General features: G+C 38.6%; 1 protein-coding gene and 1 long non-coding RNA gene across 6 annotated transcripts in view; one reads left to right on the plus strand and one right to left on the minus strand.

Annotated features, from left to right (window-relative positions):
* The window catches only part of LOC110127108 (uncharacterized), a 97,179-nt gene that overhangs the window by 2,238 nt on the left and 80,106 nt on the right, over nucleotides 1–14,835 (plus strand). For all 5 annotated transcript variants that reach the window (XR_002310641.2, XR_011492858.1, XR_002310639.2 and 2 more), the window contains one exon: nucleotides 6,147–6,236. This is a non-coding gene — a long non-coding RNA (uncharacterized lncRNA). The remainder of the gene's footprint in view (nucleotides 1–6,146; nucleotides 6,237–14,835) is intronic.
* LOC110127105 (disintegrin and metalloproteinase domain-containing protein 20-like) lies at nucleotides 2,171–6,647 on the minus strand. Its single transcript, XM_020877187.2, is given in 3 exon segments — nucleotides 2,171–4,650; nucleotides 4,652–4,805; nucleotides 6,592–6,647. Coding segments are annotated over 2 exon segments (2,217 nt in total). The 5' UTR covers nucleotides 4,685–4,805; nucleotides 6,592–6,647; the 3' UTR covers nucleotides 2,171–2,466.

Below are 14,835 nucleotides of genomic sequence, written 5' to 3' on the forward strand. Positions count from 1 at the left end.
TAGAAATTCGTGTAAGCTACATTTAATGGCAGTTTTTATGTTTGTTTTTCAGTTCCATAGTTTTTAATTCTCAATCTAATTTTTCTGGGTCCTTAAATAAAAAGTTAATATAAGTAGTGACATTCACTTTGCTGAACAGCTGAAACTAATAGATTGTAAATAAACTATACCTCAATAACAATTTAAAAGTTAATGTAAGTGGTGACAAAGAACAATACTGATTTATTCCCAGTTTCACTGTGAACTTCAAAAAGTTCATTTTAAAGAATGTTCAATTATTAATTTTTCAATGATATTTATTATTAGGTTAGGAAAGCTTGCTTTTATTCCTACCTGACTATGAAATACTTTTCATTGTCAACAGAGTTTAAATGTTATTTAATATTTTTCTGTATGTGCTGTGATGAACATGTTTTATTTTTTTTTAATATCCAGTAAGAAGTTACATAAACTACCCTTGCCTTTAAAAAAATAAACCCCACTTTATGAAAATGTTATTTTCTTCCTTCTGCTTAAGATGTTATTTCCTCATTTTTGCTGAATTTGATATACTTGTTATTTGTTATTTTTGTTCAATCTCTGTACATGAAGTCAGTATTTCTTTCTTGTATTGTTTTTGTCCAGATTTTTACTAGATGCGTAATATTGGTTAAATACCTTATCCTTTAGTTTTATCCTATAAAGTAATTTCTGCTTGTGAATAACTGAGATCAGTTCCTTAAGGTTTAATGCTCAGCAGTTTACCTTTGAGGACTGCTGTCTTTGGGTAAAATGTAGGGAAAATAATACATTTGCTATTAATTTCATTTTGTCAATCAGATGTTTACCTTTTATAAATTGATATTATTCATTTATATTTTTACTTAAAATGACGCATCCCACCCAAGTTTCTTAATAATTTTTTCATATGTTTAAATATCTGCTATCGTGGCTCAGAGGGTAAAGAATCTGCCTGAAATGCAGGAAATCCAGGTTTGATCCCTGGGTCAGGAAGATCCCCTGAAGTAAATGGCTACCCACTCCCGTATTCTTGCCTGGGAAATCCAATGGACAGAGTAGTGTGGCAGGCTACAGTCCATGGGGTCCCAAGAGTCGGACATGACTGAGCAACTAACACTTTCAACTTTCTTTCATTGTTTCAAATAGTGGAGGTTTTGGTGTCCAGCATTTGAAAGTGGACTGCCAGCTTTATGAATCTAATAGCAACAAACATAATGGCAGTTCCCCAGAAATGTAACGATGAGACCAAAGAAGGGCACAGCTAAGAAAATTCCTCTTGGGATCAGAGTCATCAGCGTGTGTCTAGAAGGCTATGCACATGTGCTAAGGAGTAACTACCCACCTGGAACAATGAGAGTATGGTATGGGCAGACTTGAAATTTCCAGGCCACAAAGAAATTTATTAAAAAAGGGCAAGACTCTCATTGGCTATTGGGAGTCAAGCACATTTCGACCAAATACTAGCTGTAGAAAAGGCCACTCTGAATATCAGTCAAGGCATAGAATAAAAATGAATATTTAAGACCAAATGGAGAATCTTAAACTGAAGTAGAATAGCCAAAATTAAAAATGAAATTAAATTCCCTTTTAACAGTAGAAATCAAAGGGAAGAGATAGTATTCTTGGAATCTTTGAGGTAGGTCCCATGGGTCTAGTATGTGATCCCTGAGGAGAGGGTTAGCTCAGCTAGTACGGGAAACTCAGAGATTTGGTGAAGATTTAGACCTGGGGTTGAAAATAGTGAGGCTACAATGCTTGGCAGCAGTGCCAGTGTGTCTGAGACTTATGGTCTTGTTGGTTCTGAGTGTAACCAAATACATATATAGCAGAAATTATGGTTGATGCTAAGACGAAAGCTGTTAATGAGACAATTCTGACATGAATACAAATCAAATTTTCCCCAGGTTTCAAATCTTTCTCTAGTTCCTGCCATTGACAGAAAGGAATAGGAGAGGATTGGCATATAAGACATGTAATTTGTAGGTTACCAGTCCTTGTGTGACAAGCCCAGAGTACAAAGAGGAAGGGCGTGTGGGACAGAGGAAAGGTAAATCAGACACACACACAAACACCATCCACAGACTGTCTTTGCTCAAAACACACAGAGAGAGTAATTCCATAAAAACTGACCGCTTAAAATTGCTTAAAATAACAGACAGTAGAAATAGGCTAGGGATTAGTAAATTTTGTGTTTACTGGTTGTTTATGGTCCCAAATGATTAGAAAAAGTTGGAATTTTCTGCCAATGATCTAGGACAAATGTTTTAACATTGTTACTTCCAGGAGATTACAACTTAATACTTGGGAAAGATCAATAGGCTTTGGTAGTCTCTTGAAACAGGAGCTATTGGTTTTTCCTTCTTTGTTGTTTTTTCAGTAGCCACATTCTGTGTTTCTTCCTTAGGTAAAGTTAGAATATTCTGTGCTCACATCCTAAGTGAAGCCATAACATATTTCTAATTTTTCTCAGTTTTTAGGTGGAACAGGTTCCTCTGCTTTAGCATCTTTTTTTTTTGGTTTCATGAAAAGCAAAAGGAAAAGCAACAGACATAGTAGTGGAAACAAAAAAGGAATCAGCAAATATGGCAGCGGACTCCTCTTTTCCACCTTCTCTTCTGTCTTGGGGGCAGGGGGCGGGCCGCTGTCCACACTGCCCCCTCTACCTTTCTTCTGGCAGTTGGGGGGGTCCCACTCGGAGTTGCAGTGGCAGTGCTGTCTGTTGTTGCAGACCCCCCTCAAAGAGCAGAGCTGCGGTGAGCAGGAACGTGGAACAGTGGAAAAAGAGACACACCTCCTTCTGACGCAGATGTCTGTGGGCCCACACTTTGTACCATCTTTCACGTCGCCAATATCAGGTGTTCTTATCCCGAGGTGGTAGTCCGTACCCCAGCAAGTGTCATTATTGAACTTAGTCCAATGCAGAGTAGTATGATCTTTCATTAGGGGAATTTCTTTCACATTCTCACACTGAATCCTCCCACACAGGCTGTCTGACATGCTGCATTTTATGTATGAGGTGGCTGTGATACCACAGTTACCAAAACGGTCCCCTCGGGTATTCATTGCCCTGTAGCAGCTCACGTTTGCATTCTTGGCCTCTTTGCCAAAGATCTCCCTACACTGTTCATTGCGGTCATTGCATCTCTTTTCATAGCAGTAACCACCGCCTGTGCAGGAGGTCCCATCCTGCATGTACACATCTTCTGGACACTGATAGGATGTCCCATTGCACCACTCTGGAAGATCACATTCATTTTCTACTTTCCTACATATGGTGCCTGATGGCCTGAAGAGGCAGTTAAGGCAACAAAGCCCAAAAGCACAGTTGACACCAACGGTTAGAGTGCAGTTTAACTGACAACAGGGATTAGACTTACACATCTTTAAGGATCCACAGTCACACTCTTCTCCTTCTTCAAGCACACTGTTCCCACAGCGTGTCTCCCTGATGATTGCCTGTGGATCTGGTGATGTGAACAAACACTGTCTTTTTTTACCAAGGTTCCAATAAGAACCAAAGCTACAGTTGCTGAATTTAGTTGTTGATGCTACATATGGAAATAATATGCACTTTGCTGTTCCACATTTACATATTTTGGGATCATCATGCGCCATACCCAAATTATGACCCATCTCATGAGTCACAATATATGATGAAAGAAAAGTGTTATCAGCTGGGAGAGTCTCAACTCCACAGCTATAAGGAAGTAAACACACTGCTCCAACATAAGCTAAGCCAAGAGTGATACCATAATTCTTTTTTACAAAAATATGTGCCACATCATGGGGCACACGTTTCTGGAAGCCCTTTTGCTTCCATTTGCAAAAGTTACCCAAGGCACTTCCAATATTTTCTACTGCAATAAGGCTTTCTTTAGTCCATATCTCCATTCCCTTGAAAAGTACCTCAAGATCCAGTGCTTTCATAAGGTCACTTACTCCATTTAAAACAAGGAACACTTCTTTGTGCACAAGCGTATCATTACTTTCATGATAAAGATATCGAGAGTGATCTACGACCACTCCAACTTCAAGAAAATACTTGTGGGTCCACCAGCCTGTATATGCACTTTGCATCAAAGTGGGATTAATGCTTTCTTGAAACTTCAATTGTCCTGCTATTTCTTCATCTGTTAACCCACATCTAATGTATGAAAATTTTGTCTCCTCATCGTCTAGCTTATATATTAGATGCTCAAATGCAGTAGAAAACCTTTTGGGTTCAATTTCATAAACAATGTCATTTGTCTGTAACATGCCTTGAAAGCCCCCGAAGCAGTTATTGAGGGAAACCAGAGACTCTGGGTCCCCCTCCACATAACCACGGTAATAACAGTCATCCTGGACAAAAGGTTGGTCTTCCAGGAGAGCACCCTTGTCTGTGTAGGTGAACACTGGGAGGTTTTTGGACAAAAAATTCTTCTTGACCTTTATATGAATAACATGTCTCTGGCCCCCAAAATACAGTTTGTAAGAGAACCAGCCTTGAAGCTTCATGCCTCTGCCAGTGGGTGTTACCCTCAGGGGAATCACCACTTCTGGGGGGCCAAGTCTTTGGGAGTGCCCAACCTGGGGCCATCCAGGAAGGAAGAGGAATACTTTCAGCCGGAGAAGCAGGAGAGTAACCTTCATGTACATCAGGAACTCACCAAACACCTATCACGGAGCCATCATATTTAGACATTGGTAGAAAAAGAGGGCAGGACAGGATACATCAATATTCAGCCTCCCCTGTCTGAGCTGATGTATTCAATGTTAACCTTTAGTTTGTTCTCTGGCAAAGTCATGCAGTCAAAGCAGCAGCACTAAAAGACAAAAAGTAAGCAGAACAGGGGCTGGGTGGGCGTTATGAGCAAACCAAGACAGAGGAAAGAGGAAGGGTACCGTTAGGATGAGCGAGAGTTTGACTTAGGACATATCTGACATGCTCTTAAGTAATGGTGACGCAGAGTGAGACTGTGAGGACACAAGAATGGCCTACGGTGACACTTGCTGAATCTAGAGGAGGGGCACATAGTGATTTGCGATACAGTTCTTTATATCTATTACTATGTGCAAACATTTCCACAATATATAACACAAAAGAGTGTTAATGGAAAGGTGAATGAATATCACATTCTGATAAAGGAGTCTTGTGTTACACGTTTGGATGTTATGATAATAAAATATAGGCCTTCCTTTTACTTACAAGTAAGAATTATTTAGTCATAATACTCAGGAGAGATATAAATATTATTCACAGATATTATTTTTTCTCATTGTTCATATAATGTATTTCCATGTGACAAGTTATTATTTGTCCTAAGTCCTCTGCATTTCTCTTCATCTAAATCTATGAAATTGCAGGAGTCCAACATTGCTAACTTTCACAACTTTGAGGATCTACTGTAATGCTACCTAATTCAATGACTAGAAGACGAAGGTGGTCTTGGCAGGGGGAATATGTTGGGTTGTTGATGGATGTTACTCAAATGTATTGACATTCTACTATACTGTTAAGAAGAACACCATTTAAAAACCTGTACCCTTATGAAAGGGAAGGAATTCAGTGTAGCTGGGAGGGTAGCAATTGAAAATGGGAATGTACTGAATGCAAAATAACCTTCAGAAGTACAAAGGAAATCAGTGGGTCCTTAAAGGGAGGAGGATAGCTTGGAGTAAGGAAACACTGTCTCAGAGTGGCAAAGACATCAGAGTCTCCACATTATAGAATTTTAAGGTAATCAGTTCCAACCTCACAATATATTATTTTATAATAAAAACCGGTAATACATATACCATATGAAAATACCATCTACAATTATCTCCATAATACAAATGTGTTATCATATATTTGTTAGCATGAAATCTGATAACATGCCTGGCTGGCAATACTGATATTCTGCTTTCTTCTTTGAATAAAGCATTTGAAAAACATGTAATGTTCATACATGATGGTATAAACTTAGAAAACATAAATGAACACACAGATCAAGATTATTAACTGGTCTAGAGCTCTAATTCAAACAGAGGCTTTAGGGGAAATAGCACATTTGGAATTTTTAAAAGTGTTTTCAATACTTTATATTTAAAATGCTTGCTTTAACTTACTTAGTGAAATATCCACTTTCTTTATCAGTTCATTAAAATAATTCTATTGTTTACAGTAAGAACCCTTGGCCTAGTTGAGAAAAAACACAGAAAAGCTGGCTCTGAAGATTCGAATTCAGGTTGATCCAGTCTACTTCCCACACTAGGTAATATAAAAGTGAAAGATGCGTGATTAAGGAAGGACCTAACATCTACTAGATCCTGTGGTCATTTCTGCTTAATTAGAACATATTTTGTTTCTGTGTTCCTTGACCTCCTTTCTCTGGAATCACTTTCCCGTCATTTGTGGGATTTTCATCTCATAAAAGGAAGACACAACATCCTATGTGCTCACCCTTCTTCACAGAAACCTCTTATTCCTCGTTAATTCTGCTAAACCTTTAAATCAAAAGGATAAGGTGACAATATGTAGGCCAGCAGAGAAGATTTCCATTCTCAGAATCTCCATGTGCCATACAGACTAGACATTTGTTAGTAATTTGCTTTGATGAACAAACCTACTTCCAGACCTCTAAACAGCTAGCCATGTCATTAAGCTGTGCTGTGCTTGGTCGTTTAGTTATGTCTGACTCTTTGTGACCCCATGGACTGTAGCCCACCTGGCCCTCTGTCTGTGGAATTCTTCAGACAAGAATACTGGAGTGGGTTGTTATGCTCTCCTTCAGGGGATCTTTCTAACCCAGGGATTGAACCCAGGTCTCCCACATTGCAGGCAAATTCTTTACTGTCTGAACCACCAGGGAAACCCCTCATTAAGTTACCATTTGCATTACACTCTTACTCTTAAACCAATCCTCAAGTCAGTCCTACATGAACCTCAAAGAACTGGGCATCTGATTTACTAAGGTATTATCCACCAGTAATTTCACTCATCTTCTGGGTACCAAGTGAGTGAACATCTAGTGTAATTTCACAGCTCATTTTCAACAATGTTTATACATTGACTTAAGGACATGACCTGTATCTTGATATCACCTTGACTGCCCTAACTCCTGCATATGATTAAACTGTTAACCACAACCTTACTCCTAATAAAAATTCACTCCTCAGATTTATAAAGGATGAAGATAACTTTTCATCATTTCCCCCCTTTTCAGTGCCCTTTATTTTATGTTTTACTATTGTAGTCTTGTTTTAGATCCTATCAATTCAACCACTGTTGAATAAAATCCTCAACCCAAACTAGTTCAGGTTTTTTCATTTGCTTTTGCACACTTAACAAAAACTGCAAAACCGCTCAGGAAGTAAATTACAGAGTATGTTTATGGTAATTAATGAGTAAAAGGCAGGCTAAACTTGTCATGAAGTACCTGGTGTGTGTGCTGTGTGCTGAGTCATGTCCAACTCTTTGCCATTCCATGGACTGTAGCCCACCAGGCTTCTCTGTCCATGGGATTTCCCAGCCAAGAATATTGGAGTGGGTTGCCATTTTCTACTCCAGGGGATCTTCCTAAACAGGGATTGAACCTGTATCCTCTTTCATCTCCTGTATTAGTAGGCAGATTCTTTACCACTGAGCCTCTGGGAAGCCAGAGATCCCTGATACTTCAGTCAAAATAATGAAATCATGAACTGATACTTTCTTCAACACTTTGTTTTTAATACATTGAGCTTTTTTGCCTGCATATAGTAGTATTGTTTAACTTGCTAATTTTCTAAATTTTCTTTTCTGCCTGGATAGAGTAATGTTGTTTCTTCACATGCTAGTTTTCTAAATTTTCTCTTTAGCACCTAGGACCCTCAGCTTAGTAATCTATTGTCTTTATTTCCACAAGTAGTTATTATTGAATTTAAAGAATGGTACTGTAAACCATAAAACTACAAGATTTTTATTTTGTGTAGGTTTAATGCAGAATTTGATACTTCTGTCCTTTATTGTTGCAGTTAGTTGGTGGGGTTTAGTTAGTTAGTTTAGTTAGTTAGTTGCAGTTTAGTTAACTAACTAAAAAGGCAGTTAACTTTTTAGATTTTTTTTTTTTTCATCATTTAAGTAACCTGAGATCCTGGGGTATTAGGGTACTTTTCTTGTACTAAAGAGGAGCATATTTCACAAAATATCAAGGCTCCATAATGAAGGAAGATCATTAAATGGAATCTTTAAATGGGATCTTTTTTAGGACATCAACCTCTAAATTGTGAGTAGAATCCTCGCAATTTTCACCTCTACATTCTACGTATGGGAATATATGGATGAGAAGAAGGATGATAGTCATTATATAGTCCCTAGTCAGGGACTCTAGGGACACTGCTCATGAGGGAGTATAACACTTTCACTAGTAATGTGGCACAGTGCCGTACTAGCACACACACTTCAACCAAGACTGCCACATGTTATATCAGAGATTCCTTTTTTCATCTTTTCCACGGCTTCATCAAATTGAGTCATCTCGGTATCATAATTATCACCTGCCTCCTCACTTGCATTTACAGCCCAATTCAGTATTTTCCAAATTGAAAAAATGCATTATTACACTATTTTTTAACTCTCAGTCAAGTAGAATAGAGCAGAATAGGACATAATAAAGGTCATAGAAAGCCCTCTAGTTTTGAAAAATTCACAAAGAATCATGCTGTGTTTCTATGGATGTGTGTTTGTGAATTCACACATGCACAAATTCTAGCACTTTTCCCTTCACAGTTAAATTCTTGAAAGACTTACCACAGGTAGAATTAATGGTTACCATGGTATTTGCTAGTTATAACTTTGTGATAGTTTGTGCCACCAAGGTCTGTGAACAAAGATTTTTTAAGGTGAAACATTACATGACAAAGAGCAATAAAAATCTCCCCCCTTTCATCTCTTCATTGTTTATGTTCCAGATTGAAGCGCTTAGCAACAAGGCTTCTCCAGTTCTAAAGAGCATGGCAATTGGATAAAGGTCTTCCACACTCAGGCTTTGCCTTTTCCATCATACTCTAATTGCTCCTCAATGTGAATAAACCTGACTATAGTCCTTATTCCCATCCCATGTATTCCCCGCACGTAGTATAAGTGTCTAGTGTTTTTTATTCATACTTTAGTGTTTTTATTCACACTGTTTCCCTCATCCCAGATTATTTCCTTAGCACAGAACCTCATAATGAACAGTTGAATTGCTTCGAGTTCCAGAATAAGTTTGATCTGGTTTAAACCATTGTTCAAGGATTGAGGCATCAGTAACCATCCATGACTTTCACTCTAAGGTCAAGGATAACTCAGAGACATTTCACATCTGTAAATAAGTGTGCCTCATCCATTAGGAAGAACTGTTGTCAGTAAAGAAGTGGCAAAAAGAGATTACAAAGAAGACAGATGAAGAAAGTATAGTGTGGGTGGTGATGCTAGCATCATGGTGGGATAAGTTGTTCCTATATTCTCTCCCCTTCATTTTACAGTTAATTTGACACCCTTGTATTAATAAGACTACTTGATACCAGGAGGGATTTGGGGAAACAGTCGTCATTTGTGCATCAGAAAATAAACAAGAACTTGTTAAGGCCTTGAATTCCTTGGAATTGGATGAATAGTACCCACGGGGCTTCCCAGGAGGCTCAGTGGTGAAGAACCCGCCTGCCATTGCAGGAGATTTAAATTTGATCCGGGGGTCAGAAGATACCCTGGAGGGGGAAATGGCAACCCATGCCAGTATTCTTGCTGGAAAATCCCATGGACAGAGGAGAGTGGTGGGCTACGGTACATGGGTTCATAAAGAATCAGACATGACTAAACTACTGACCACACACACACATGGTCTTTTCTAGCTTTAGCCCTATCATTGGAGAAGGCCCTGGCAACCCACTCTAGTACTCTTGCCTGGAAAATCCCGTGGACGGAGGAGCCTGGTAGACTGCAGTTCATGGGGTCGCTAAGAGTCGGACACTACCGAGCAACTTCACTTTCACGCATTGGAGAAGGAAATGGCAACCCACTTCAGTGTTCTTGCCTGGAGACTCCCAGGGACGGGGGAGCCTGGTGGGCTGCCTTCTATGGGGTCACACAGAGTCGGACACAACTGAAGCGACTTAGCAGCAGCAGCCCTATCATACAGAGTAACCAACTGATCTCTGAGCAAAGATTTTTATTTGAGATCTTACATGACATAAGAGAATAAAAAGCACCTCTTTTTTATTTGATTATTTTCTAGGTTTAACTGCTGCATTTAAGACTGTACCCATTTTATATCCATATCAACCGAATAATGGTTCTCCTCATTCTGGACCCGGGAAGAGCCTTGTGACTATTGCACTGGGACATGAACAGCCAAGACCTTGGAAAGGCTGCATATGTTCTTCTAGGTGTAGCCGATAGAACAAGAGACTTAATAAATAAAGCAACTGTGCAATCACCAAAAATGTCAATAAATCTCTAACAACTGAGCCCAGAGCCATGAATCCTGAAAAAGAGGTGCTTAAGAATTGAAAATAGGTATACTGAAGAAAGTCAGTGAACTATAAGAAATCCTAGAAAGGCAATTCAATTAGATTAGGAACATATAAATGAACTAAATGAGTTCTTTACCAAAACCAAAACAAAACAAAAAACAAAACAAATGAGAAAGGCTAACAAAGAACAAAACAAATTCTGGAGCTGAAGAACATGATGAGTGAGGTGAAGAATATAATATAGATATTATAGTTATATATCTATATAGATATAGATAAAGAAAATAACTGTAGTAGAGTAGAAAAGATGGAAGACAGAATAAATGACTTAGAGGATAGGGATTTTGAAACAAGTTACAAAAGAACAAAAAGTGAGAAGTTAAAATGAATGAAAAAAACCCTGCATTATCTATGGGACTCCATTGAAATGGTGCATATCTAAATAATTGTGTAACGGTGAAGAGAGAAGGGGAGTTGATAGAAAATTTAGTTAAATTAGTAATAGCAGAAATCTTCCCACACCTGTACATACTAGGAGATCTTAGTTCAAGAAACTAATATATTACACTATTATCTCAATGAAAAAGATATTCTTTGAGACATATTATACTGAAACTATCAAAGGCAGGTAATTCTGATTGCAGTCTGGGTAAGGAGGGGATATTTAGATTGTAACATACAAATTATCTCTATTAAGCTATCACTGGATTTCATAATGGAAATCCTACTGGTCAGGAGAAACTACAGTGGCATATTTAAAGGATTAAAAGAGTGCCTGTTAAGAATACTATATCATTCAAAGTTATTATTTATATTTGAAAGATAAATGCTTTCCCCAACAAACAAAAACTAAGGGAGTTTATCACCAGTAGACCTGCCTTGCAGGGAATATTGAAAGGAGTTCTTCAAACTAATATGAAAAAAACTAATCACCTATATGGAACATAAAGTACACAACATCCTGTTAAATGTGAAAAATTAGTTAGATTCAGAAATTTCTAATTGTATAATAGAATGGAGTATTAACTACTTAACAGTAGTATAGAGGTTGAATAAAAATTATGAAAAATTACTATAACTACTCTGATTTGTTAATAAATACACATCATTAAGAGATAGCAATTGTGACATCAAACATATAAAGAGTGACTCTATAGGCAAATGAAGATAATTTGTTATCATCATAGGATGGACAGTTTCAACTATGAGATATTTTCAATAACCCTCAGGGTAATTACAAAGCAAAAATCTGGAGTATAGTCTAGAAACCGAAAAAAGAAATAGGGCACACTACTGTGGAAAGTTATCAATTTATAAAGATAGGCAGAAACAGAGGAAAAAAGAAACTGGAAATATAAAACATAGAAAACCTTTACATATCAATAAGCACTCTAATAGATGAAAGTATTCTCAAGAAAGTGTTAGGAAATGAACTGAGGAACACAGTAAAATGTTCATACACCGTGACCAATTGCCTTTTTCTGCTTGATGCAAAGATGTTTTTATGTACACAAATCAATATATGGGACACATTAATAGAATGAACAAAAACTCACATGGTCATCTCAATAGATGCATAAAACCATTTGATAAAATATCATGCCCTTTCGTGACAAAGATCCTCCACAGAATATAGAAGAAAACACACCTCACATAGTAAATGTCTTATATGACAACCCCACAACCACCATTATTCTCAGTTGTTCAAAACTGAAATCTTTTTGTCAAGATCAAGAAGATGAGAATGTCTCCTCTTAGCATTCTTATTTAATATGGTACTGGAAGTTTTAGCCTGGGCAGTTAGGCATGATAAAGAAATAAAAGGCATGTAAATGAAAAGAAGATTGTAAATTTGTCTTTATTTGCACATGACACAATTTTGTATGTGTATATATGTGTGTGTGTATGTATGTGTCAGAGAAGGCAATAGCAACCCACTCTGGTACTCTTGCCTGGAAAATCCCATGGACAGAGGAGCCTGGTAGGCTGCAGTCCATGGGGTCGCCAAGGATCAGACACAATTGAGCGATTTCACTTTCACTTTTCACTTTCATGCATTGGAGAAGGAAATGGCAACCCACTTCAGTGTTCTTGCCTGGAGAATCCCAGGGATGGGGGAGCCGGGCAGGCTGCCATTCATGGGGTCGCACAGAGTCGGACATGACTGAAGCGACTTAGAAGCAGCAGCAGCATGTTTGCGTGCCCTAAGTTGCTTTAGAGTCTGACTCTTTGTGACTCTATGGACTGTAGCCAGCCAGGCCCCTCTGTCTATGGATTCTTCAGGCAAGAATATTGGAGTGGTTGCCATACCCTCCCAGAGGATCTTCCCAACCCAAGGATCAAACCTGTGTCTCTTATGTCTCCTGCATAGGCAGGTGGGTTCTTTACTGCTAGCACCACCTGGGTAGCCCAAAGCTAGAGGTAGTGACAGAATTCCAGCTGAGTTATTTAAAATCATAAAAGATGATGCTGTTAAAGTGCTGCACTCAATATGTCAGCAAATTAGAAAAACTCAGCAGTGGCCATAGAACAGGAAAAGGTCAGTTTTCATTCCAGTCTTAAAGAAGGGCAATGCCAAAGAATGTTCAAACTACTGTACAGTTGCACTCATTTCACATCCTAGGCAAGGTAATGCTCAAAACCCTTCAATCTAGGCTTCAGCAGTACGTGAACCAAGAACTTCCAGATGTACAAGCTGGGTTTCCAAGAGGCAGAGGAACCAGTGATCAAATTGCCAACATTTGTAGAATCATAGATAAAGCAAGAGAGTTCCAGAAACACAACTCTTTTACTTCATTGACTTCACCAAAGTCTTTGACTTTGTGGATCACAACAAACTGTGGAAAATGCCTAAAGAGATGAGAGTACCAGACCACCTTACCTGTCTCTTGAGACAGGTATTTGGGTCAAGAAGAAACAGTTAGAACCGGACATGGAACAATAGCCTGTTCAAAATTTGGAAAGGAGTATGACAAGGCTGTGTATCATCACCCTGCTTATTTAACTTTCATGCAGAGTACATCATGTGAAATGCCAGGCTGGATGAATCACAAGCTGGAATCAAGATTGTCAGGAGAGATATCAATAACCTCAGATATGCAAATGATACCACTCTAATGGCAAAAAGTGAAGAGGAACTAAAGAGCCTCTTGATGAGGAGAGTGAAAAAGCTTGCTTGAAGCTGAACATTAAAAAAAACTAAGATCATGGTATCCGGTCCCATCACCTCTTGGCAAAGCGAAGAGGAAAAAGTGAAAGTAGTGACAGATTTAATTTTCTTGGGCTCCAAAATCACTGCAGATGGTGACTTCAGCCATGAAATTTTCCCAGTAGTCATGTATGGATGTGAGAGTTGGATCATGAAAAAGACGAAGCATCGAAGAATTGATGCTTTTGAATAATGGTGCTGGAGAAGATTCTTGAGAGTCCCTTAGACTGCACGGAGATCAAACTGATCAATTCTAAAGGAAATCAACTCTGAATATTCATGGGGAGAACAGATGCTGAAGCTGAAGCTTCAGTACTTTGGCCATCTGATGCGAACAGTCGACTCATTGGAAAAGACCCTCATGCTGGGAAGGATTGAGAGCAGGAGAAATGGATGGCAGAGGATGAGATGGTTGGATAGCATCACTGATTCAATGGACCCAAATCTGAGTAAACTTCAGGAGGTCGTGGAGGACAGAAGAGCCTGGCATGCTGCAGTTCATGGTGTCGCAGAGTTGGCCAGAACTTAGTGACTGAATAACAACAACAACCACTCATTCTGTTATCCATTCTTTATACAATTTTAAAAAAAATTCAATAATTGAATTATCCATGTCTGATTGCATAGTTTTTATATCTTCTTGTTCATTGTTAAAACAAGCACTGCTTACATCAATTATTTTTCTTAATTCAGTTAACATTTTTACCACCAATATTTTGAATTCTTTACCTGATAAATTGTTGATTTCTGTTTCATTATTTTCAGTGGTTCCTTTTTTTCCATTGAGAGTAGTTTCTCTGCCTTTTCACTTTGCTTAACTTGCTCTGCCTCTAATAATTTAGGTAAAACAGTTCTCTTTTGAGGTTCTTACACATGAGCTTCCATATATGGGCTGTGTGTGTCCAGTACCTTTGATGATAGTACAGACTTGATGTAGATACATGTCTTTCCTGGTTACTACAGACTTGGCAGGTGATGGGGCTGCATATGAAGGGGCTAGAGCCAGTGCCGTGTGTGAGGCAAGACTTCATCTCTGCCTAGTGGCCATCAACACCCTGACAGGGGTGGGGGTCTGATCCCAAGTTGCAGGAGCAGAAGCCCTGAGAGCCAGAATTGATCTGGCTCTGTTCCCATTAAGTGTGTGTTTTTCCCTCCCTCTGCATTGCCCCAGGACC

This window comes from Odocoileus virginianus, chromosome 18 (assembly GCF_023699985.2).
Source record: "Odocoileus virginianus isolate 20LAN1187 ecotype Illinois chromosome 18, Ovbor_1.2, whole genome shotgun sequence".
NCBI classification, from domain to species: domain Eukaryota; kingdom Metazoa; phylum Chordata; class Mammalia; order Artiodactyla; family Cervidae; genus Odocoileus; species Odocoileus virginianus.